A 23123-nucleotide genomic window follows, 5' to 3' on the forward strand; every position below is an offset into this window, starting at 1 on the left:
ATTTTCGACAAACATTGCCGGTCATTCCAAAAGGAACAATGGCGGATGAAATTAATGCATGCCTTAAATAATCACATCTTTGGAGGCATGTTCCGCACTTTGCGACTAACCACAAATATGAGAGTTTCTCTGCATGGCAACACAATGGACGGTCAGTTTGCTGATCATTTGTTAAATATTGGGAATGGTTTAATGCCGCTTCATCCAGTAACTAAAATAATTGTGTAAACAACATCAACTTAAAGATTCAAGAAGAGTTGCCTGGAAAAGCCATATTATACAAATCAATAGATACCGTTGTTGAAGAAAATGAGGCTGTGCACTATCCTACTGAATTTTTAAACTCTTTAGAACCTCCCGGAATGCCACCGCATAACCTGGTACTGAACATTGGATCACCCATTATGCTTCTCAGAAATTTAAATCCTCCAAGACTTTGTAACGGTACAAGATTAGTAGTCCAAAAGCTCCATTCTCAGGTCATTGAAGCAACTATTTTGACAGGCTGTGCAAAAGGTGACAATGCTTTCATTCCACGCATACCTCTCATTCCATCTGATATGCCATTTCAATTTAAGCATCTACAATTTTCAGTTCGTTTAGCTTTTGCCATGTCTATCAATAAGGCCCAAGGACAATCTTTACATGTATCTAGAGTCAACTTGGAATCACCTTGCTTTTCTCATTGACAATTTTACTTTGTCTGCTCAAGAGTTGGATCACCAAGAAATTTGTATGTATTTGCCCCAAATGAAGAAACGAGAAATATAGTTTATCAAGCTGTTTTGAAGTAATTGTTTATCGGTTCGTTCCATCATATACAGTTCAAATACAGTTTGACATTTTCACTTTTCACCTTCTACTGGTCCAATTTTAACATGATATTTACATGTATGTTTAATATTTAGATTGATTTTTGTAAATAAACATTCTTTAAATTCCGGGCAACGCCGGGCATTCTGCTAGTATATTATATTTTATTATATCTTGCTTGTTTGTGTATGTTGTGTGCAGATTTGTTGCTATTTTGGTGTACCATAGACATGCTCATTATACACTGGCATGGTACCATGTGATTATTTAGGGACCGTTTATTCATTTTTATTTAATTTTATTCATTTTACATATATTTCCATCTGATATATATATTTTTTTCATCTTATTTTATTCTTTACATTCTTTTTTCATTATTTTAATTCAATATATTCATATTGATATTTTATTTTCAGGTTGCAATTGTATGTCCTATGTAACACACTTTTCATATTTAGCCTACTGTACTAGGTTTGTGTAATCTATGGTGGTACACTGTGAACATAATAGATTTATGGATTTTGTAAATGAGTTACTAAAGAATTTTAATCTGCAAAGGGTTGATTATTTCATTCAAGATATGTTATACACATAGACCATATATACCTTATTTATATGTTTATATAGTTTATCATTTGTTTCTTTATATGTTTTTATATAAATTGTCTCCTTTTGCCACCTGATATGATATATTAAGAATTCAATATTTTATTATATATGTAATATATGGATAGTTGAACTCTGCTAAATAAGAAGGGTTAAGCTCCAACAGGTGTTCGATAATTAATCACTGTTTCACTGGGCATATAAGGCAGCCAAAAAAAGATTGTTAGTTCTGTCTCTGAGGAAATTGCCCTTTGCGATGAAACGCGTCAAAGGATATTCTGTGACTCATGTGATGTTCAGTTTACTATTGCTTGGACAACAAGTCCATTTGCTGACAGTTGGTCTTGATGGTCTGTTACTCTTGCAAACCGGCTGCTGCTATACTATTTGTTGCCATCTACAGAGAGCCGCAGCTCCGAGAAGAGGCAGGAACTGTTTGATGCGGTTATACTTACCAGGGGAATTTTTCCATATTGCACCACCTGAACACTCGGAGAGGATTAATGAGGTTTTGGTGCTCCACGTTTTATACTCTAGCGGGATATTCTACAAAAATTCAGTAAGGTACCAGCATTCTTTGAGCCTAAAGCAGCTAATATCTCATACCATCTGCCGGCCTGGCGTTATGACTGTATTATTCAGGACAGAGACTCTGCATTCGAGTACTTTTATAATCCCAGACCAAAGATTCTTCACTGTGCTTATTATTTATGATAATAAATTATTTTTTTTTATTTATAATTGGTTTTGTATAGATATTTATAAAAATGTTTTTGAGTGTTATGATTGTTTGGCTGTTATTTAGCCATATTCATGCGAGAACAATCTGGATCATTTCCTGATATGCTAATCGCGGCCATGTGACTTTGTTTGCCTATAAATAAACATGCCTTTGAATCAATCACTATCCCTCTGACGAAGCCGTACTACACGGACAAATGCGTCAGTTTGGCTGCTTTGTAACCAGCTGACTCCGCCCTGCCATACCCCGCGGTACTGTGCGCCGGACTGTTGAATATCTCTGCACGGCTCTTATGTATCCATTGATTGCAGCACTTCAAGTTTTAGCCACGGATGATCGTCAAAGCTAAGTGTTTATTTGCTTGCTAAAAGCATTGTTGGACATTTCAGCTATCCATCTAGCTCAGTGGTTCCAAAACTTTTGCAGTTCGCGGCACCCTCAGAGTCTCCATAATTTCTTTAAGGCACCCCTCCAAAATAATTACCGAGCAGTCCTGTTTTAGAAGTAGTTGGGTCAAAAAAACGGGATTTATACTTACGATAAATCTTTTCCTCTAAGTCCATCTAGGAGACACTCCTTAACCATGGGGTTGAGTCGGGGGGAGGAGTCTGGCACCCAAAGAGTTAACTTTTTTCAGCTGCCAGCATATCACCCCCGCCAATTCCCACATACCTCAGTTTGATTACAAAAGCCATTAGGAAGATAGGCCAATCAACCAAGACACACCACTCAACAGAGGGGGGAGTGGAGACAAAACAACGAAAAGACGGGGGGGGGGGGGGGGGGGGGATCGGAGTGTCCCCCAGATGGACTCAGAGAAAAAGATTTATCGTAAGTAGAAATCCCGTTTTCTCTTTCATCCATCTGGGGGACACTCCTTAACCATGGGGACTTACAAAAGCAATCCCTCTGAAGGGTGGGACCGCTCTGATCTCCTTGCACGCAGAACACTACGGCCAAAGGAGGCATCCCCAGACGCAAATATATTAAATTGGTAGAATTTCGTAAAGGTATGGACCGAGGACCAGGTGGCTGCTCTACACAGCTGGTACGCCGTGGCTCCATTACAAGCCGCCCAAGACGCCCCAACCGACCGGGTAGAATGGGCAACAATACGTTTCGGCACAGGGCGATTACTACGGACATAAGCCTCCCTGATAGTCAGGGTAAGCCATCTGGCAATAGTTTGCTTAGATGCTGGCCATCCCCGTTTGGAAAAGTCAAACAACACAAATAGAGACTCTGTCTTACGTATCTTTGCAGATCTCTTAACATATATACGTAATGCCCTCACTATGTGCAAATATTTATTTGTCTTTGTTCCAAGAGTCTGAGGGTCCTCTCTCTACGGGACCCTGTAGGGCAGGTTTTACCTGCAGCCCCAAGGCCTTGCTAGCACGTCCCTTACCAGTGGATCCCTTGTTCTTGCGCAGAACTCTGGGGCTTCCCTGTCTTTTGTTCGGTTCTTGACCAGCTGAGGACCTACCTCCTCCACTGGTACCTCGAACACGGGAATGCTCCTCTGGGGTGGGACCCTGCCCAGGGTAAGGTCGCGAAAGATGTCACCATCTTTCCCAGCAGCTTCAAAGACCTGGCTACTGACAGCCTCTTGTCTGACAGGATCCTGCCTGTCCACTCCATCTAGGACCTCAACTTGTCCTGTGAAGACAACACTCTGCTGCGCACCAAGTCCCTCGCTAGTCTCAAGAAACTCATTCTTAGACAAGGGATTCTCTGTGACCCTTTCAGACTCTAGAAGTTCGGTCATAGACTGAACAACTTGTCTAGCCTTAGCACCCTGAATGGGTGTGACTAAAACCTTTTCCCTTACTGGACATTCTAAGCCTGTATAGCTTCGTCTGAACGAAGCAAATCGACAGCCCTGAACCCTTTCTGATTTGACAGAAGCCAGCGAGGTAATTTTTTTCAAAACCTGAGGTGAGCTGGTCCCATGAATTCTATCACGATAGTCTGGACCTACTCGTCTACAGAGGACCCTGTCTGCTGCCGGGCAAACCCAAGCAGCCGTCCTCCCACCCCACCCTCTGGAACCAGAGGTGGGTGGTAGTCATGCTGCTGGTCTATCCGGCAGCTTGGCGGAAGAAGCTCTCCGCCCCACAGGGGCAAAGGATGACCTTCCCCTACGGGACTGTCTCCTGGATTCCACGGCCCCTGGACTGGTAGTCTGGCCTCTGCCAGACCGGCCCCCGTAAGGAGGCTGTCTGAAAGAACTAAACCTAGGCCTAGCCCTAGGTCTTGGAGTATTTACAGGCAAGGACGTCTTCTTGCCCCCTGAAGCCTGTAAAATCCAAGAGTCTAATTCTGGACCAAATAACATCCCACCCGTATACGGGATGGATTCTAATGATCGTTTAGACTCTGAATCCGCATTCCAAGCCCTTAACCATAACGCCCTTCTAGCTACTACAGCTGTAGCTGAAATAGACAAAGCTATGGAGGCCAAATTATGGGCCGCTTCATATACATAGCCTGCTGCCTCCCTTAGCTGCATGGCCAGAGGCAGTAATCTGAATCCTGCAAGGCAGACTAACTGCCCTGCCCAGACTTCCATGGCCCTAGCTACCCAGGTAGAGGACAATGCTGGCCTGAGGCTAATACCGGTGGCCGAGAAGATCGACTTCAGCAGGGATTCTAATTTCTTGTCAGTCGCGTCCTGTAAGGTCGCTAACCCGGGTACAGGTAGTGTAGTCTGACGAACCAATCTCGCCACAGGTGTATCTACCTTTGCCACCTGTTCCCAACGGGTCATATCCTCCTCCTGAAGGGGATACAATACGCCAAACTTCCTTGGCATAGAGAACCTTTTATCTGGCTATTTCCAAGAGGCCTCTACAATATCCCTCAACTCAACTGAGGGAGGGAACCTGACCACCTGCTTAGAAGCCTTCTTAAAGAGGGAGCGGTCCAAGGACTTCGTCTCCTCTACTTCAGCAAACCCCAGGGTCTGACAAACTGTTCTTACCAGATCGTCCATACCCTGGTGCCTAGTTTCCTTCTGACTCTATAATGGACACCTCTGAATCGTCCAACAATTCCCCCTCCTCCTCTGAGGAATTCTCAGAGAGTCTGACACTGACCACAGCGCTTTAGCTGTTTGTCTACGTCTTTTAACACTACGCTTGTGTCTGGGGTTCTCCAGTAGATGGGTAAGCCGGTCCAGGCTTTTAGCCACCGCTGACCAACCCACCTCTCCCATCTGGGAAACCCTACTGTTATACCCTGAGAAACCACAGATGTAGCTGGGATCTCAACTGGTTTAGATAACAGATTTACAAGGGCATTAACTCCCTGTGCTAAGGCAGCCGCCCACTCAGGAGGATCTACCGTTATGGTGGAGGTGTCTATAGGCTGTTTCACAGGAGCCACAGTGCAGGCTGCACAGAGCCCCCGCTGATCCAGCCGTTCACTTGTTAGTTCAACATTACATTTTGAACAGACATTATGTTTGGTACGTGTTGTTTTGCTTTTATCTGCCATCACAAGATAAGAAAAACTAAATCACGTTTCAAAATTCACAAACACTTCTCCAATTTATCAGAAAATACAGATTAGGTTATATTAACATATCATAGTATTTCTGATTTAAATAAGACAGGCTTGGAGAACTTTATAGTTTTCTCATAAACAACAGTTCTCTCAACACATCATTGTCTTATAATATACGTGTCTACACATGCACACACATACACACAGAAGAAATAAAAGTGATACTCAGCGGGGAAGATATGTGTCAACAGTGCACTTCTCTTCAAATGACTGCTGCAACTGTCCTCCTTTTGAAGCTTGGCGCCAAAAAGGGATCTTCTACGTGCTCACTCAGCGGGGGAGGGGAAGAGGTGCTTATCAACACATTCCCCTACCACTGGAATCTCCTTCTGTGTCTCTGCTAACAGCGATTTCCCCATTCCACTTAGGTGAAATCCTGTTGCTTTATATTCCTCACATTTTGCTACCACACCACAAAATACAGGTACATATTTATCTATGAACCAGTCAAAAGATAGTATTTCTGTTCCTTTTCCTCTATATAGAGAGTATAAGGTATAATTAGTCAAGCTGAAAGGCTGCAGCAGGTTTTTCAGTAATGACTGCAATTAGCACAGAACACCTGGGCCCATTTAGCATTACATTTGGAACAGACAATATGTTTGGCACGCCCAAACACTTCCACAACCTTTATCAGAAAATACAGACTAGGTTATTTAACATATCATAGTATTTCTGATTAAATAAGACAGGTTCGGAGAACTTTATAGTTTTCCTTAAACACAGTTCTCTCAACACCTCATAGTCTTATAATACACATGCATACACAGAAAAAACAAAGTGATACTTAGCGTGGAAGATATGTGTCAACAGTGCACTACTTTCTCTCCAAATGACTGTTGCATCTGTCCTCCTTTTGAACTTTGGCGCCAAAAGGGATCTTCCACGTGCTCACTCAGCAGGAAGGGGGGGGGGGGAAGCGGTGTTCCTCAAACACATTCCCCTTCCACTGGCTCTTCTTCTGTGTTGTTTACTTTAACAGCGTTTTGCCCTCTCTCTTATATTAGGGGAAAACCTGTTAGAATGTCTTCCCCGCTAGCGCTATTCAAAGCGCTCCATCCTCAAGAATTCACTGCCATCCCCATGGGAGGAGGAACTTGGTATACTCCAGCTGGCTTCCGGGGAACCTCAGCAGTAAAGGCGCTCTCTGCCGAATGGCAGCGCCCGTCCTGCATCAGCGGGGAGAGTCTCTTGCCGACTGCTTCCCGCTGTGAGAAGCGCTTCTTACCTCCCATGAGTCAGCTCCGTTTACACGGAGCCTCTCGCCACTGTCAAAAGAAAAAAACTGCAAAAGAAAAGGAAAAAACCTATAACCAGTGAACCCTGTTCACTGTCTCTCTTGGAGCTCTTCAGGTGCAACCTTCTTCCAAGGGCACCCAATTCAAACTGAGGTATGTGGGAATTGGCGGGGGTGATATGCTGGCAGCTGAAAAAAGTTAACTCTTTGGGTGCCAGACTCCTCCCCCCGACTCAACCCCATGGTTAAGGAGTGTCCCCCAGATGGATGAAAGAAATTGTAATAAGTATTTAGGTCAGGACAGAAATGCTTATTTAGTTGTATGGAAAAATGCTCCCTCTGCATCCAGACACTGCCCTCTCTCACACTGCTCCCCCTCCTCCGCCCTTAGCCACGCTGTCCCCCTCTTCCACGCTGTCCCTCTCCTCTGCCCCCCTGCTGTCACTCTCCTCTGTCCCCCTGCTGTCACTTTGCTCCCTCTGCCGCGCGCCAGCCATAAAAAAAACAAACACTTACCAATCCGCGCGGCGCCGGGACCCAGCATCCTCCTCTCAGGCAGCTGTGAAAGCTGCAGTGGCGTGAGAGAGGAGGATGCTGGGTCCCGGCGCCGCGCGGATTGGTAAGTGTTTGTTTGTTTTTTGTTTTTTTATGGCTGGCCTGTGGCACCCCAGAGACAGCGCCGCAGCGCACAGTTTGGGAACCGCCGATCTAGCTACATGCTGCATATGCTCACAAATATCCAGAAGCTGAGTACGGACAACTTACCATACTCCGCAGCTGGAGTCGGGTGGCGATATACTCTTGAGTGCCGAAGAAGCAGGATTTATCTACTAAACATAATACAGGCTTCATTACCAGTAAAGTGAATAATTGTTGAAGAATGGATGTATGCCTAAACTGGTGACTATCCAATGACCTGTTGTACTGTACCTGCATGCCGGTAACCGATGCCCCTATTTCATGTGTAGGAATTAACTTCAACCCTTACACTCCAGCTGGCTTAATCTGCATGTATATCAGTGCTTTAATTGGAAAGACTTTTGTGTTTGATAATCTATGTGCTTTTTTTCATAAATGAGAAGTCTTAGATTAGCAATGTGCTAAATATGTTAATTTCTATAGAGTTCGAGTGTTTTTTAATTCTGTATAGGAGATCTGTCATGTTTTTATTATCAGCTGTTCTATTGGTTTAGCTTGAGTGGTCCAGACCACGGTGTGTTATAGTCAGCAATACAAGCATATGTATAATATTGCTACGGAGTACCACAAGATTATATATATATATATATATATATATATATATATATATATATATATATATATATATATATATGTAGTATTAGATATAATAATCATAAGAGTAGGCAGCCTCCCTCTTAATTTTCGGATGGTACTCCGATCGAGAAACAAGTAACTGACACACCCTGTTTGTTTGCTATGAGGAATGAGCTTCCAAACCATATTGTGAGCAGTGACTGTGCTGTGGCTGATGATCCAGTTACCATATACCTACATAAGATATCTACCCGCCTGTTCCTGACCTCTTGAAGCTGACTGGAGTTCACTTCCAAGCACCTCTGATACAGATAAGCAGTTTGTTTATATCTTTTTGGTACGTTGGCACCTATCACTTGTCACTGATACATCTGAAACGCTGCTTTCTGCATTCTTCTGTCTGTATTTCGGCATATGTTCAGGAATTATGAACATTGGTTAATACTGCTTATACCAGCCTGACATGATGAACACTTTGTATTTGCATATACAGTAATATTGACTGTCTGGACGATCTGTACCAGTTAACACTACTAGATTTGGCGCCATCTTCCCTCTTTCTACATTAACATATATATATATATATATATATATATATATATATATATATATATATATATATATATATATATATATAAATGTCTAGTGGCGTGTGTTAGTCTGTCTGTGTGTGGAAAAAATAAAACCAAGCTGCAGCGCCACCTGCTGGGCGGAGTTATACACTGACCTACTAAATTCTTAGTGTGTGTGGAAAAAAAATACAGAAAGGGCTGAAATTTGGTATACTAAGATGTTTTTAATTTGTTAATTTAATTTGTTAAAAGTGTTTATAAAGATTTTAAAATTATATATATATATATATATATATATATATATATTTCTTGAAGGAGGGGTGACAGTTGGGAGTTGTTGGTGGTTGCCGGGGGTGACAGTGGGGGGTGGTTGAGGCCTGGGCTATGGCCCAAATGCATGACAAGAACCCCTATTTACAATCTTGATTGCAATTTATTGTGCGGGCGTCAGTCAGCTCTGGTTTTTTACACGTGCAATGCCTTTTTAAGACTAATTTTTGTTTATATTAATTAAATTTGTTACAGTTGTACCAGTGCTCCTTTTTCATATTTTACTTATTACTTATGAGGTGTGAGCACATCCAGATTATTTTTTGCACATTGGAACTAGTAATTTACAGATTGGAATCTTAGCGACGGACTATTGCTTTGCCTCATGAACATGAGTCTAGTTATAGCACAATTTTTTTATGGGGCTTTTCTATATGCTTTGACATTTTATGCAGTTCTCAATATTTCACATGTGATTTGTCACTGTATTCTTTTTTATACTCATCATTATATTGTTTTTAGGATTCAATAATAGTGGTAAATCATTTATACCTACAGCTGTTTTGTGGTCATTGTTTCACAACTGTATATTTTTCTTATCTACTTGTTTGTTTGGAGGTGGCAGACCTCTTGCAATTTGTGACCTGGGTCCATAGCCATATTAAGCGCCCTAAGGTATTTATTTTTTGCATTTGAAAATTGTAGTATGATGACCCTAAATGTAAACAGTATGGAAACCAGTGCCAGGCACTAGAATCAGGCTGTGACATACATACCATTGAGACCAATTTTTTTTTTTTACTCACCATAAAATTCATTTCTCTGACTCCACTGGATGACACTGCAACAATGGGGAACAGTAAGTGGACCTTGTGTAAATCCACTTTAACACAAACATTTTAAGTGGCTATCGCATAGCCTACTATGCCTCTCACATCTGAAGCCATATTTAAGTTTTCGTTTAACAAAGTCCATAACAGAGGGCCTATCTAGGAGTAACAAGAAACCACTTAAAAGGACAAAAGGGCAATGGGGCATAGCAAAGCTGCCCCTAAAGGAGGGATTGCTCTGAAACAGCTATGCATAACACATTGCACCCAAAGTAAACATATTGAGATGCAAAGCCCTGTAATTTTTAGAAGGTGTGGACAGACTACCACATAGTGGCCCGGCACAACTGTTCGGCCATAGAGCTGCAATGCACATCCAACGAAGTACAACAGCCCTTGTGGAATGAGCCTTCAAACATTAGCCAAACGAATGGGAGACGTAAGCGGGCAATGGATTGCTTAAGATTATTATTATTATCATTTGTTTGGCGCCACGAGGTTTCCGCAGCGCCGTACACAGTATAAACAGTAGTACAAAACAGGGGGACAAAGTACAGGACAATAAACACAAAGTACCAAAGCTTCAGAAACTCCAGGAAGTCATATGGAGTAAAGACAGAGCGGAAGAGCCGGTATGGAGACAGAAGCGGAGGGGGGCCCTGTTCATAAGAGCTTACATCCTAAAGGAGGGTGAAAACAAAAACAGGCACAAAAGGGAGCCAGTGAAGCAAGGGGGAGAGAAGAGAGGGGCCGGGGGAGAGAGGGAGGACGAGAAGAGAGGATGAGGGGTTAGGTGCATGGTTGGTAGGGTTTAAGATGCTTAGATGCATGGTAGGCTTAGATGCCGACCAACCACACTCCTGGGCGTCAGACAGGATGAAAATGACATTAGTCTTCTGAACTGAAACCGCCTGTTCGATATAGCTCCAGAGATCCCGGACCACATCCGGGAAGCATCGGAAGTCTGAGACAAAGCCTACTAAAAACCATCCTACGACAGAGTTCTTTACTAAAACACAATATGGCTCCAGATGGGAGGGGCATACTAAAGTTTAAGCGCTAAAAAGCCTTTACTCCAGATACACCTACTACACCCCATTGTTGCAGTGTCCTCCAATGGCAGGAAAGAAATTAAGCAATTCTAATAAAAATAGGGACCCTTACCTTCTTCCTTTCTTTTGGCTTCTTTTTATTTGGCGATGGGTCATCTTTTTCCTCAACTGCCTTCTTTCTTTCCTTTCTACTTTGTTTTTGTTTAAATTTCTCAGCTCCATCCTCATCTTCAGAACTACTTTCTGCTTTCTTGCTTTTAACCTTAGGTGTTTTCTTTGGTGGTTGTAGATTAATTCCAGCATCAGCAGTCCAGTCTGAGTAATCGCTTGAGTAGTCACTGTACAATGTTAATTGCTTAAAATAAGCTTCAATCAAAAGACTATTAGAAAATTTATTTATACAGTGGGTCACTGTGGCAAGCGCCCCATTCCCCCACCTCTGCTGTGGGACAACTTTGGGTCCTTCACTACAGCACCTTTACAGTTAAATGGAAAACCACATTGACTGGTTCAGTACGCCTAAAGTGTGAATGTGCATGTGAAATTTAAAGGCCTGAGCTACTGAACCTCAGGGGTTAATTGCATAAAATATGTCTGGTGAAATGTACCTCTATAGTGGTAGTGCTGAACCCCTTCCCTGTAGAGTCTGCATGATTCTAATATGACTGTTGCCCAAGGTTTGGGTCTCATCTTCCCGGGAACCACATTCAGTTTGGAGGGGTCCACCAGATTATGGCAACTGAAGATCTAAAGAAAGGGTCACACACCAACCAGGGGCAAGCTGTGCCAGGAGCTGGCAGCAACTCTTCTCCTACAAGTAGAAGCACCACTGAGGGGCACAACTGGCACAGTAGACGAGTACCCGGTGGCCAAGTAACAGTAGGACTGGACAGTAAGGATAAGTTACTGAAAGACAAATCTGTAAAAACTACCAGATAGAGCCACAGTGTGAATAGACACAAAACAAAACTGGTTCCAAACTCCTGTATCAAGGATATGTTTATGAGGAGTTACTCGTTTAAAAGTATCCTGTCTCCTGTAAGGAATTATTCTAAGTACAAATCTGTGGTCCCAATAGCTACCAGATAAAAGAGAATTTTTTTACTTACGATAAATCCGCTTCTCTGATTCCATCTGGGGGACACTGCTACCATGGGTTCATTCTAAAGCAGCCCCCTTAAGGGGGGACCGCTCTGACAGCCCGGCACATAGAGCACTACTGTAAAAAGCAGTGTTTGTTAATGCAAATATATTGAATTGATAAAATTTTGTAAAAGTATGCATCGAGGACCACGTGGCTGCTCTGCACAACTGGTCAAGCTGAGGCCCCATTTCGTACAGCCCAGGACACCCCCCACTGAACGGGTAGAATGGGCTACAATGCGAGCTGACACAGGTCTGTTAGCACTGACATAAGCCTGCTCAATAGTAGAAGTAAGCCACCTAGCAATCGATTGCTTGGAGGCCGGCCATCTGCGTTTAGAGGAGTCAAACAAAACAAATAAAGAATCCGTGCGGCGAATCTTTGAGCTCCTCCTGACAAATTCTTAGAGTCCTGACCACATACAGAAACTCCATGGAACCTGTCCCTGAAGACTGTGGTCCACCCTTGAATACCAGAACCACTATTTCTTGGTTCACATGAAAGCTGGACACCACATTTGGTAGGAAAGCGGGAACTGCTCTTAAAACCGCCCCATCATCATGAAAGATAAGATATGGTTCACAACATGAGAGCGCACCAAATTCGGAAACTCAACAGGCCGATGCAATAGCTAGTAGAAATACAACTTTTATAGTCAAGAACCATAATTCTGCAGTGTGTAATGGTTCAAAAGGAGGCCCTTGAAGTATATTAAGCACCAGGTTAAGATCACAGGGGGCCCGTTGGTGGAACATATGGAGGTTGGATATGCAGAACTCCTTGCAAGAAGATCCTGACTTCCAGAATGTCTGCCAGGCGCAGGTGAAAATATACCGAAAGGGCCGATATCTGTGCTTCCAATTGAACTTAGACAAAGGCCCGCATCCAAGCCATCCTAGAGAAAAGCCAGAAACCGCGGAAGACGAAAGCCAGCCTTGTGGCAAGGTCGTCTCACGTCATCTGATGTAGGTTCGCCAGATGCAATGGTAAATACGAGCCAAAATTGGTTTTCTAACCAGAAGGACGGCGCTCACTACTCGTGGAGAGAACCCTCTGGACCTCCACAGGTTGGCCTCAACAGCCATGCCGTTAAATTGAGGCAAAGTAATCCCTGATGTGTGAATGGTCCTTGCTCAAGGTCTTCTTCTCGAGGAGGTAATTTCAGACCTGTACCTACAGCTAACCGCAGAATTTCTGAGTACCAAACTCGCCTTGGCCAAGCAGGAGCCAATAGTATGACTGGAGGTCCCCCTTGCTTCACTCGTCTAAGGACTCTGGGAACAATAGGGATGGGAGGAAAAAGCTATTCCAACCTGAAGTCCCATGGCATCGTCATTACGTCAATGGCCACCGCCAAAAGGTCTCTTGCTCGGGAGCAAAACTAAGGTACCTTCTTCTTGTAACGCGATGCCCTTAAGTCCAGGTCCTGGATCCCCCATTGTAGGACCAGAGACCTCCAGATGGAGCGACCACGCGCCCAGCAATATCACATGCCAGCTGAGAAAGTCTGCTTCCCAGTTTTGGATTCTTGGAATAAAAATTGCTGAGATAGCGGGAACGTTGTTCTCTGCCCAAGTCAAGATCTGAGCAGCCACCCTCATTACTTCTGCGCTTCTGGTGCCCCCATTTGTTGACATAAGACACTGAAGTCAGATTGTCGGACTGCAGACGGACTGGGTGTCAGTGAAGTATTGTCTGGGCCCACTCTAAGGCCATTCGCATGGATTTTAGCTCCAAAATGTTGACGGAAATGAAGCACCACAGCTCCCCATCCTGTTAGGCTGGCGTCTGGTTACTAAGATCCAGGACCATGGGGCAAAGGACCTTTCTACTGTCCTTCTGTCCTGGACTGTCCACCATCTGAGGGAAGCCTTCGCTTTTGGTTGTCCCTCTCATCTCAGATGGGATCCTGACCACTTCCTTAGGAAGTCCAATTAAAAGCAGCGCGAGTGCAGGTGAGCATAAGAAATGGTTTTAAAAGACGATAAAATCTTTCCTAATAGACGTATGCACAAGTGGACGGATGGTCTGCAGCAGGTCATAAGCCGAGCCGTCAGGTTCCTCACAGATTGAGATTTGTCCTCCAGAAGGAAAACCTTTTGTTTGTTGGTGTCCATGATTATGCCCAGAAAGATCATTTTCAGGCACTGAATCAATTGTAACTTTTCTCGATTTATGAGCCATCCGTGCATCTCCAGGATCCTGATAGTGAGGACCAGATACTGATTCATCAGGAGAGATGAGGAAGCTTTTATGAGCAGATCGTCCAGATAGGTAACTATTTTCAGTCCTCTGGAATGAAGACAGGCTGCCATTGTTTTTGTAAACACTCTTGGTGCTGACGAAAGGCCAAATGGAAGAGCTCTGAATTGGTAGCAAGATTGTCCCACTGTGAATCTGAGAAGGGCCTGATTAGCCTTCCAGATAGGTATGTGAAGGTAGGCGCCCTTGATGTCTATAGACGCCAAGAATTGATCTGGTTCCACAGTCTATTGATGACGGACCTGAGGGATTCCAACCTGACCACTCATAGGTAAAAATGTAACAGTTTTAGATTTAGAACAGGTTGGAATGAACCATCCGGCTTTGGGACCAAAAAAAAATTGAAGTAGAACCCCTGTCTATTTTGGCTTTCCGGAACCTGGTGGAGGACTCCGGCGGAAAAAAAGAGAGGCAACACATGTAAGCATTGCATCTTTCTTTCGAGGGTTGCGGGGTAAGCTGGCTGCAAAAAACTAACGAGGTGCCGGACCTGATAGGTCAATCATATATTCTCTCGCCATGATCCCCCGAATCAAACAGTCTTCTGAGGACGCTGCCCACTGATCTCTGAACAGTAACATATGTATACCCACTCCTGCAGCTGCGAGGAGGGGAGGGAGACCATCAAACTGACTGTTTATCTGAAAGATGGGAGATGGACTTTTCGTGGAGGAGGAAGACCTTACCTCTATACAATTGTCCTCTAGAGGCCGAAGTTCTCGGTCTATGTGTCTAACCCCGGCCAGAGGAGTCCCCACGTAAGGACTGTCTAAATGAACCAAACCTTGGTGTTCTAGGTTTTGGGACATTTACTTGGAGGAAGCTGCTTTTGCCTCCTGTGGCCTGGTACATTATGCTGTCCAGCTCAGGGATGAATAACACTCCCCCTGAATAAGGCAGTGATTCTAAAGACTTTTTTGATTCAGTGTTTGCATTCCAGGACCTGAGCCATAAGGTTCTCCTGGCCGCTAGATACCTTCACGGAATAGTACATTTCCGATGTGGTTGTTTCCAGGATACTTCAGCTATTTTCTTCAGTTCTACTGATGGTGGAAAGCGGATCGCACATTTCCTTGCTTTTTGAAAGAGACTTTGATCCGATTCTATTCTAGATTCAGAATACCTAATGTCAGCAGTTTGTCAACCACCAGGTTGTCAACACCTTGATATCTGGAAGACTCTTCTGGGTCTATGAGCTGTGTAGAAACAGTCTTCTATCAGCTCACCCTCCTCTTCTGAAGATCACTCTGAATCAGAGAAGGTCAGAATGGGGTTAGTAGATGGGTGTCGCTTATTGGACAAATAATGGACTTGGTACATCCAAGAACTGGTTTAACCTATAAAGTCCTCTAACTAGGGAAGTCAACCAAGCTGGTTCTCCTATAGGTGAGGACAGATGGAGCCCCAGCCTATCCTAAATCTGTGGACTCGGCAGTGCCCGTAGTCCTGCTAGTTACGAGGGGGTCAATTGCTTCTGAGGTAGAGGGGAGAACCGCTGCAACCGCTGGAATCTGTTGGTTTAGATAGCAGCTTAACCAATGTCTCAACCCTCTGTGTCAGGTCATTTGCCCATGCTGGCGTTTCCGCTAGTGGCGGTGCGCTAACCTGAGCCTGCACGGCCAGGACACACCAGCTGCAGTCAGCACAAATCACCTCTGGGTCCTGTAGTCCCATTGGTAACTTACTTATCTTTACATTTGGAAAGCTATTTAATGTTTTGACCGAGGTGCCTTTCTCTTATCAGACATTTTTTTTTAAGGGAACAGTATAACAGTAAAATAATTAAATACAGGCAATCACTGAAAGCAAACAGAGATACTAACTAGTCTATGACAGATCCAAAAATTAGTATCCCTTGCTAAGGATATGTGTTATACAATTAGTATTCTATATATTTTTAAAAAAATGCTATTGCAACAACTTTAGTTTCAGTATATCCCTATCTACCATAGAGAGATATAAGAAAAGTGGTACGTAGCCTTTTAATCAGGATGTCTTATGGAGCAGGAGGTGTTTGTCAGCAACTCAGTGTCCCAGAAAATGTCTGCTGCTCTTTTTCCCGGGCAGTTGTTTGGCACCACTGGAATAGCTCACATGCTTCAGACTGAGGGGGAGGAAGGGGTACTCTGTCCTTAGTACCCTCCGACTGCACCCTTCTCCTGCTCCTCCTTGAGTTTTCTGATGTAAATAAGGCAAATCTGCTGCATCTATATTATGCAGCAGTCGCTAGTAGCAGATATCTGGTGGCTGGTTTTCTGATGGCACAAGTACCCAATCCAATATGGCGGCCCCTGGCGTTCCGATTACTGGCGCTCTTTGCCATTTTTGGCAGCGCCGGTATATCAGTCCTGTATCAGCCTGGCAGTGGCTATAAACCGCTTGTCAGTGCTGACTGTTTTAAAAAGATTAAAAGAAAACAAAAAAATAGTAAATTCAATTTTGATGTTAGTGAGAGCTGCCCGGCTCTCACTGCCTGAATAAGTGTGCTCTGTAAGCTAAAAGAGCACACTGCTGCAAAACATAAGTTAAATTAAGGGAAAAAAGAAACTAATTTTTGTCATAAAAGTGAGCCCAACTCACTTGGACACTTAACTAAAACTGGAGAGGCTACAGGGGGTTGCAGAGGGGAGAGGTTTGTCAGCTTTGATACATTAACAAAGTTAACTTGTTAAGTGCCAACGCCACCTCCACACTCAACGCATGGTAGCAGCGTCCCCAAGATAGAATGAAAGAGAAAAAAAGATCTTATTATCATTGCGAATCTCATTTTATTATAAGAGCAGACTAAGTTATTTACCTTGAACTACTGCCATCACTGTTCCATCCTGGCTTTTCTTCATCTTCTGATGTTGCACCACTGGCCACAACTGCTTCACTTTCTGCATCTGCTTCCTAGTCAGAAAAATATCATTACTACCACTTAAAACAAAACGCAAATAAAAAAAAACCAGCTTTTTCATTCTATAGGTATTATTCTTTTGTTCATTGAGTTTAGATCTAGAACAAACAAGTGACTACACAACAATCAAAAACTCAAATATACACTTTAAAAAAACAATAAAATAATGATCCAGGTACAACTTTCATTTGAAAAGAAGCTGTCTTTAAAATTCTTACATCTGAGGAACTATTTTCATTCTCCATGTCCTCAGTTAGCCCAGCTGGTTCCTCCAGGGTGGCCCTAGTGCGATAGTTGTGCTGGCTGGATTGCTGCTTTCTTGAATCTCCAGGTTCCAGTGACAGCTCTTGGTTCTGGCATGCAATGAAAACAAATCATCAGAACACACCTACAAATTTTCATGGTCAATGAGGGGAAAAAAAGGATTTTTGCACTGGCATTACAACCATTTCCGGGTATCAAATGGAGGACACTGAAAACGCTAAGGTATAGTGTGCGGAGTAGGAGGTGTGGCACTTTTGAAAGTCCATCCTAAAATAAAAGAGAAAGAGAGAGAGAGAGAGTGTGTTAAAAGGGTGGGCATCCAGTGCCCCCCTTTTGATTCAAAGAAAAGTGTCCCTCTCTTTACTTTCTTGAGAACCCGTGGAAAATTGTTACCAGAGGGAACAGGTAAATCTGGTGAAAATTCCAGGGTACCGACATAGTGTCTACCAACGAAGTTTGTGGTGACTTTGCCCTGAGGCAGTAGTGCTCCACTTTGTGGTTCAAACAAGATGCCATCATGTCAACATCTGGCTGATCCCACCTGACCAACAGCTGCTAAAATACTTCAGGGTGAAGGGAACATTCCCTGGGATGAAGGGCCTGCCTGCTGAAGAAGTTTGTTTCCCCAGTTGTGTACCCCTAAAATGAATACAGCAGAGATCGCCAGATCACACTGCTCAACATATGATCCTGCTGGCCCTCCTGCTGTCTCCCTGATGATTAAGGCATGACACTGGCATGGCATAGTCTGGATTTTTACAGCCCTTCCAAACAGGAATGGGAAGGTCTGACCAGGACGTTAAAAATATGTATTTGAAAGCCCTGAAAACGGTACTGATGAGTGACTGCCCCCAGCCTCGAAAAAGATAGCGTCTGCGGCCAGCAGTGTCCAATTACAATGGAGAATAGGCAACACCTGTTAAGGTTTTCACCTCTTAGCTACCAAAGAAGCAACTGACACACACACAGACAGTGTGAGGCACTTCATGAATAACTGTAGACGAGACTTGTTCCATTACAAAATTAGCTCTACTTGGAACTCCCTCCACTGGAACCGAGCAAACTGCACTGGCTCGAAGGTGGCGAATATCTTGTCTAGCACTTTCATGCAGAAGTGGAATGCACCAGTCTGAATTTACAGGTACTGGTGAAATCCCTCTTAAGAGGATATTGTCCTCCGGCAGGAACACCCACTGTTGGCAGGTGTCAAACAAAAAAAGACCATCCACTGGTAAGTAATCAGATTGTATTTCTTGCAGTTCGTGATCCAACCTTGAGATTTTAAGGTCTAGATCGTCTACTGCACATGGGCCTGAAACAAGGTCAGAGAGCACGTCTTGATCAGCAGATCTTCATGGAGGAAAATGACATCTCAGAAAAGCAGCCATAACTGCCATGATCTTGATAAACACAGTCAGTATAATAGACAGGCTGAAAGGTAGACCACAAAATTCTGAGGAGACAATGGTGACCCATGAGGCTTGTGACAGACCACAGCGATTCCCATTTTAGACCTTTTCTACCCAAATCTAGACATTCAAAGACATGAGGTTGAGGATGGGTCGGAAGCACATATTTTGTGAACAAATAGGAAGTTTGACACAACCCCCTCTGTTCCTCCAGGACTGGAACAATTACTCAGAGGAGAGTAAAGATAAGTGTCCAACACTTTGCTTCTGCGGGGAAGTCAGAGGTGAATAGTCATATGAGTGGGTGGCCTTCAGATCCAAAATGTATCCCGCACAATACGATTTCTCTCACCCAGCCATATGTGGTGGAATCAAACCATCAGACCTTTAAAAGAACCAAACAGGCTCGCACCATTTGAGATCCTGGATGGATGTCATGCTGATCAACTGCATGAAGGTTTGGGAGAAGGCCACAAAGGTGCCCAAGCCTGTTTACCTTTCTGCTGACCACAAGGAGCAGAGCCTTCTCCTCTGGAAATCTGGCTCTTAGTTTTCAATGTGATACAAAAGGAGCAAAACACTCAGGCCTCGGTGCATTAACAGGGAGAAAAGAACTCCTCCTTCCTGTGGCCAGGAAAATGATCTTGTCCAACTCAGGGCTGAAGGAGACTTGAGCAGGACATGGACTCCAGAGTCTTTTTAAACTCCACATCTGCTTCACAGGCCCTAAAGGTAGAGGACACTATGAATGAGTAGGAAGATATTTTTTCACCAGTGAGCTCTGTATCAATTATGGCCTTCCCTAAATATACGGAGGACTGCTATGCTGCACCAGACTTAACAATTTTGATCTGTGTCTAACACCCTGGATACCCTCAGCCAACTGCATTGCCCACATCTCCACTGCCTTATTGACACAAGCCAAAGCCAAGATGGATCTATGGAAGTCACTAGCTGCTGTAAAAAATAAACTTGAGGGTGCGATAAGGCCTGGTTCACCTCTAGCATAAAAGGTTCGAGGATAAGAGAATTAGGATAGCACTCTAAGAGGAAGAACAAAACCAATTGTCAGAAATCTCCAATTCACCGTTGTCCTGAATATTTAGTGCCTGCTGGACAATTAAAGCCTCCACTCTCTGCATTTTGCTGGAGTCCTCATCAGTCACCTTGCATTCTTCCCGGGAAAAAAAGCTCAGAATCTGATCTCTCCCATGATTGAATACAGTCAAAACCAGCCACTTCTGGGGTGTGGAGGTGGTGGCAGGATTCCTTTTAAAGGTAGGAGGAAACCTGCACAGACAAAGTCAAACCTTAAGTCCAGACTAGCTCTTTGGGGGCTGCAGGGGAGGGTGCCAAATATCGCTGTTCCAGAGTAGAGTGGGGGCAGGGTCACTCCCCATGGCTCCTGAGAGAGGATACCTGCTTGACTCCATAGAATCTGCAACAGCTCTGCAACCGCCAGGGCCAAAGATTTTGCCAAGGCACTCACAGCAGTGGTGACCACAACAGGCTTACACAGCTGCTGAACATCCACCTTGTATGCACAGCATGTGAAATCCGGCCTAGACTGGGAACAAGGCAAGGGAAGATAGGAGAGGACAGCTGCAGTACAAAATCCCAAGTTGAATGGGAACTGCAAAACATGGAATGTCCAGGGCAAACACAGAAAACGATCAGACAACACCCACTGCTCGCACACTACTTCCTTGCAACTGGATGGCGTAGAAAGGGAGGGAGGAGTTGATTACTGCAGTCTGTCTTCTTTTTGGCAGGTTTAGCCTGGTGAGGGAAGCCCGCCATGGAGAGAGTGCTGGACTGAAAAAGCACCTCCCGTCAGTGCCAAGCACAAAAGAATGGTTGCTCTCCGGAAGGACGGCCCCACTCAGCCTTCTTGTGCCTAGTGTGGGGCTGCCTGGATAGTGAGACCTATCTGACTAGGAGAAGGTAGGCACTTACACACTCCCAGTGCGCAGTCTGATGCCCTATAGCACTAGCTGGTAATGGGATCCTGGACACTATCTGCAGCAACAGTAATCTGGTCCCCCAGAAAGTTATCCTACGTTGAGAGGTGGCAGGAGCAGGTAGAGCCCGTGGTATCTCCTCTGCCTGCACCAGGCATCCCTTAACTTTGCGTAAGTTGGTTCCGGCGCTAGAAGTTTAAAAAAAGAAGGCTGCCTGTGGCAGTCATTAATAGAGTGCCCTTCTCTGATGGGCACTTTTGAAAATGTGTAGAGTTCCCGACAGTCAATGCATTTCAGAAGGGGGGAGGTTTGAGCTTTAGGAGGGAATTTCAAGACTTCATATACCCCAGCGTTTCTACTGTCCCATCATGAATGAAAGAAAACAAAAACTCCAATTTCTGATGGATACAAGATGAGTATTCAAAAGGTCAAATTCTTTACCATTTTGTCACAAACCAAATAGTAAAAATTATTTTAATTCTTTTTTCAGTTGCTGATTTGCAAGACAAATTCATTCACTGTCAAAAGCTACAAGACACAATTAACTGCTAAGCAAGCATTCAAAGTAACAATAAAACGGACATAAAACACAAGCATAGCTTATTACTTATTAGCTATAATATCTGTTTTGTAGAGCTATTCTTTTCATTATGTGTTTTCCATAAGTGAATGCAACAACACAATTCCTCCCATAGAAATAGTAATGCCTACTTGGAACAACCCTTAACCCAAAGTCTAAACATGGAGACAATTTTTGATAAACTTAATATTGTAGAACAAAATACTGCTTTTTAAATTCACACATGCACTTACTATCTTCATGAAAATTTGACTTGTCTTTTTGGGTCAATTGATATTTCAATTCAAAACAGCTATGCAAGTATAGTAATCCTAAATATATGCACAGAGCTATCAAAAATGCTGCAAAGCACAGTGTGATCTTCTGATGAAGCACAAAAGTACCCTGAGCAACAGGTAAAAATTTAGTAAGTAAAATCTCACCAAGTTTGGTAACAGTAAGCTTTCTCCCAAGGATAGACCTGCTCTATTTCATACAAACAAACCAAATGGATTAAGCAACTTCATTATGCTTTCCAGCGTATCTAGCAAATATTGTCAAGTTACAGCCAGTAACTCACCTTTGAACTAGAGGCTACTTTATTTTCTCTAACAGTGTGATTGAGTGTTTTCTTTCTCTCTTCTAATTTGTACAGCTGTATTTCCTCTTCTCCTTTTGCCGTTCTCCATTCTTCCTGTTTACTAGGAATAGCATGAGAATAATCTGAGCAATATGGTCGTTAAGCTCTGTGCTGGAAACAATATGAACCAGTATACTGATTTCTATAAACAAATACTTGGCACTATAGGTGCCTGTAGACTACATAAAATTGAAAAAGAGTGTGCTTAGACATAGTATACAGCTGCCTAATTTCATAAGTGCCCTCCATAAAAAGACAACTTTTATACTTGCGTTAAGTTTATTTCTCCAATTCCATTTGGGAGACAGAAACTTGAATAGGCACTTTGTTTTGTTTTCAGTTTAAAAGCTCCTCCTATTCTGCACCCCTCAATCAATGGCTACTCAGATTTTTAACTAACAAAACACCAATGGATAGAACAGAAAGAATCAAGCATGACTAACCATTTTCTAAAGAGACACAATGAACCTCAAAACAATGTAAAAAAGGGGGGTCTCCTCTCCCCCCCAAAAAAAAAAAAAATTCAGAGAAATGGTATTAACCCAAGTATAAAAATCCTATTTTCTTTTTCTTCCATTTTGACATTAGCAGCTGGGGATGTTCCAAAGCTGCCCCTAGGGAAGGGTATGCTCAGACACAGCTGTGTGAACAACTTTTCCTCCAAAGCGAGCTTCTATAGATACAAATCCAATGAACCAGTAGAAATTTGTAATGGTATGGACGAAGGACCATGGTTGCCATACGACCCATACTTACTCGAGGCTGTGTGCCGCACTGCCCAGGAAGCACTCACCGATCTGGTAGAATGTGCTGTGATGTTCTTCGGGACGGCCATGTCTACGAAAATGGTAGCTTTAATCCATCTCGTTTCTGGCAAGCCAATCTTCTATTCATCATAATGAAGCAGTAGGCTAACTGTCCTATATTAAGATGAAGTTGGAGGAAAATACTTGTACAGGGTTATTCAATATCAAATCAACACAGGGTTTCAGGCTGACCGTTTCAGATTGTAATGAAATTT

The 23123-nt window shown here is 43.5% G+C and overlaps 1 protein-coding gene across 1 annotated transcript in view; it reads right to left on the minus strand.

The window, feature by feature from the left end:
- PHIP (PHIP subunit of CUL4-Ring ligase complex) overlaps window positions 1–23123 on the minus strand; it is a 165373-nt gene that overhangs the window by 50776 nt on the left and 91474 nt on the right. Inside the window, exons 20-23 of the mRNA XM_075202675.1 lie at window positions 22043–22163; window positions 17488–17622; window positions 17168–17262; window positions 11077–11302 (exon numbers count right to left, since the gene is read on the minus strand). Of these exons, the coding sequence (XP_075058776.1) occupies window positions 11077–11302; window positions 17168–17262; window positions 17488–17622; window positions 22043–22163 (577 nt within the window). The remainder of the gene's footprint in view (window positions 1–11076; window positions 11303–17167; window positions 17263–17487; window positions 17623–22042; window positions 22164–23123) is intronic.

Source organism: Mixophyes fleayi, chromosome 3, assembly GCF_038048845.1.
Source record: "Mixophyes fleayi isolate aMixFle1 chromosome 3, aMixFle1.hap1, whole genome shotgun sequence".
Lineage (NCBI taxonomy): Eukaryota > Metazoa > Chordata > Amphibia > Anura > Limnodynastidae > Mixophyes > Mixophyes fleayi.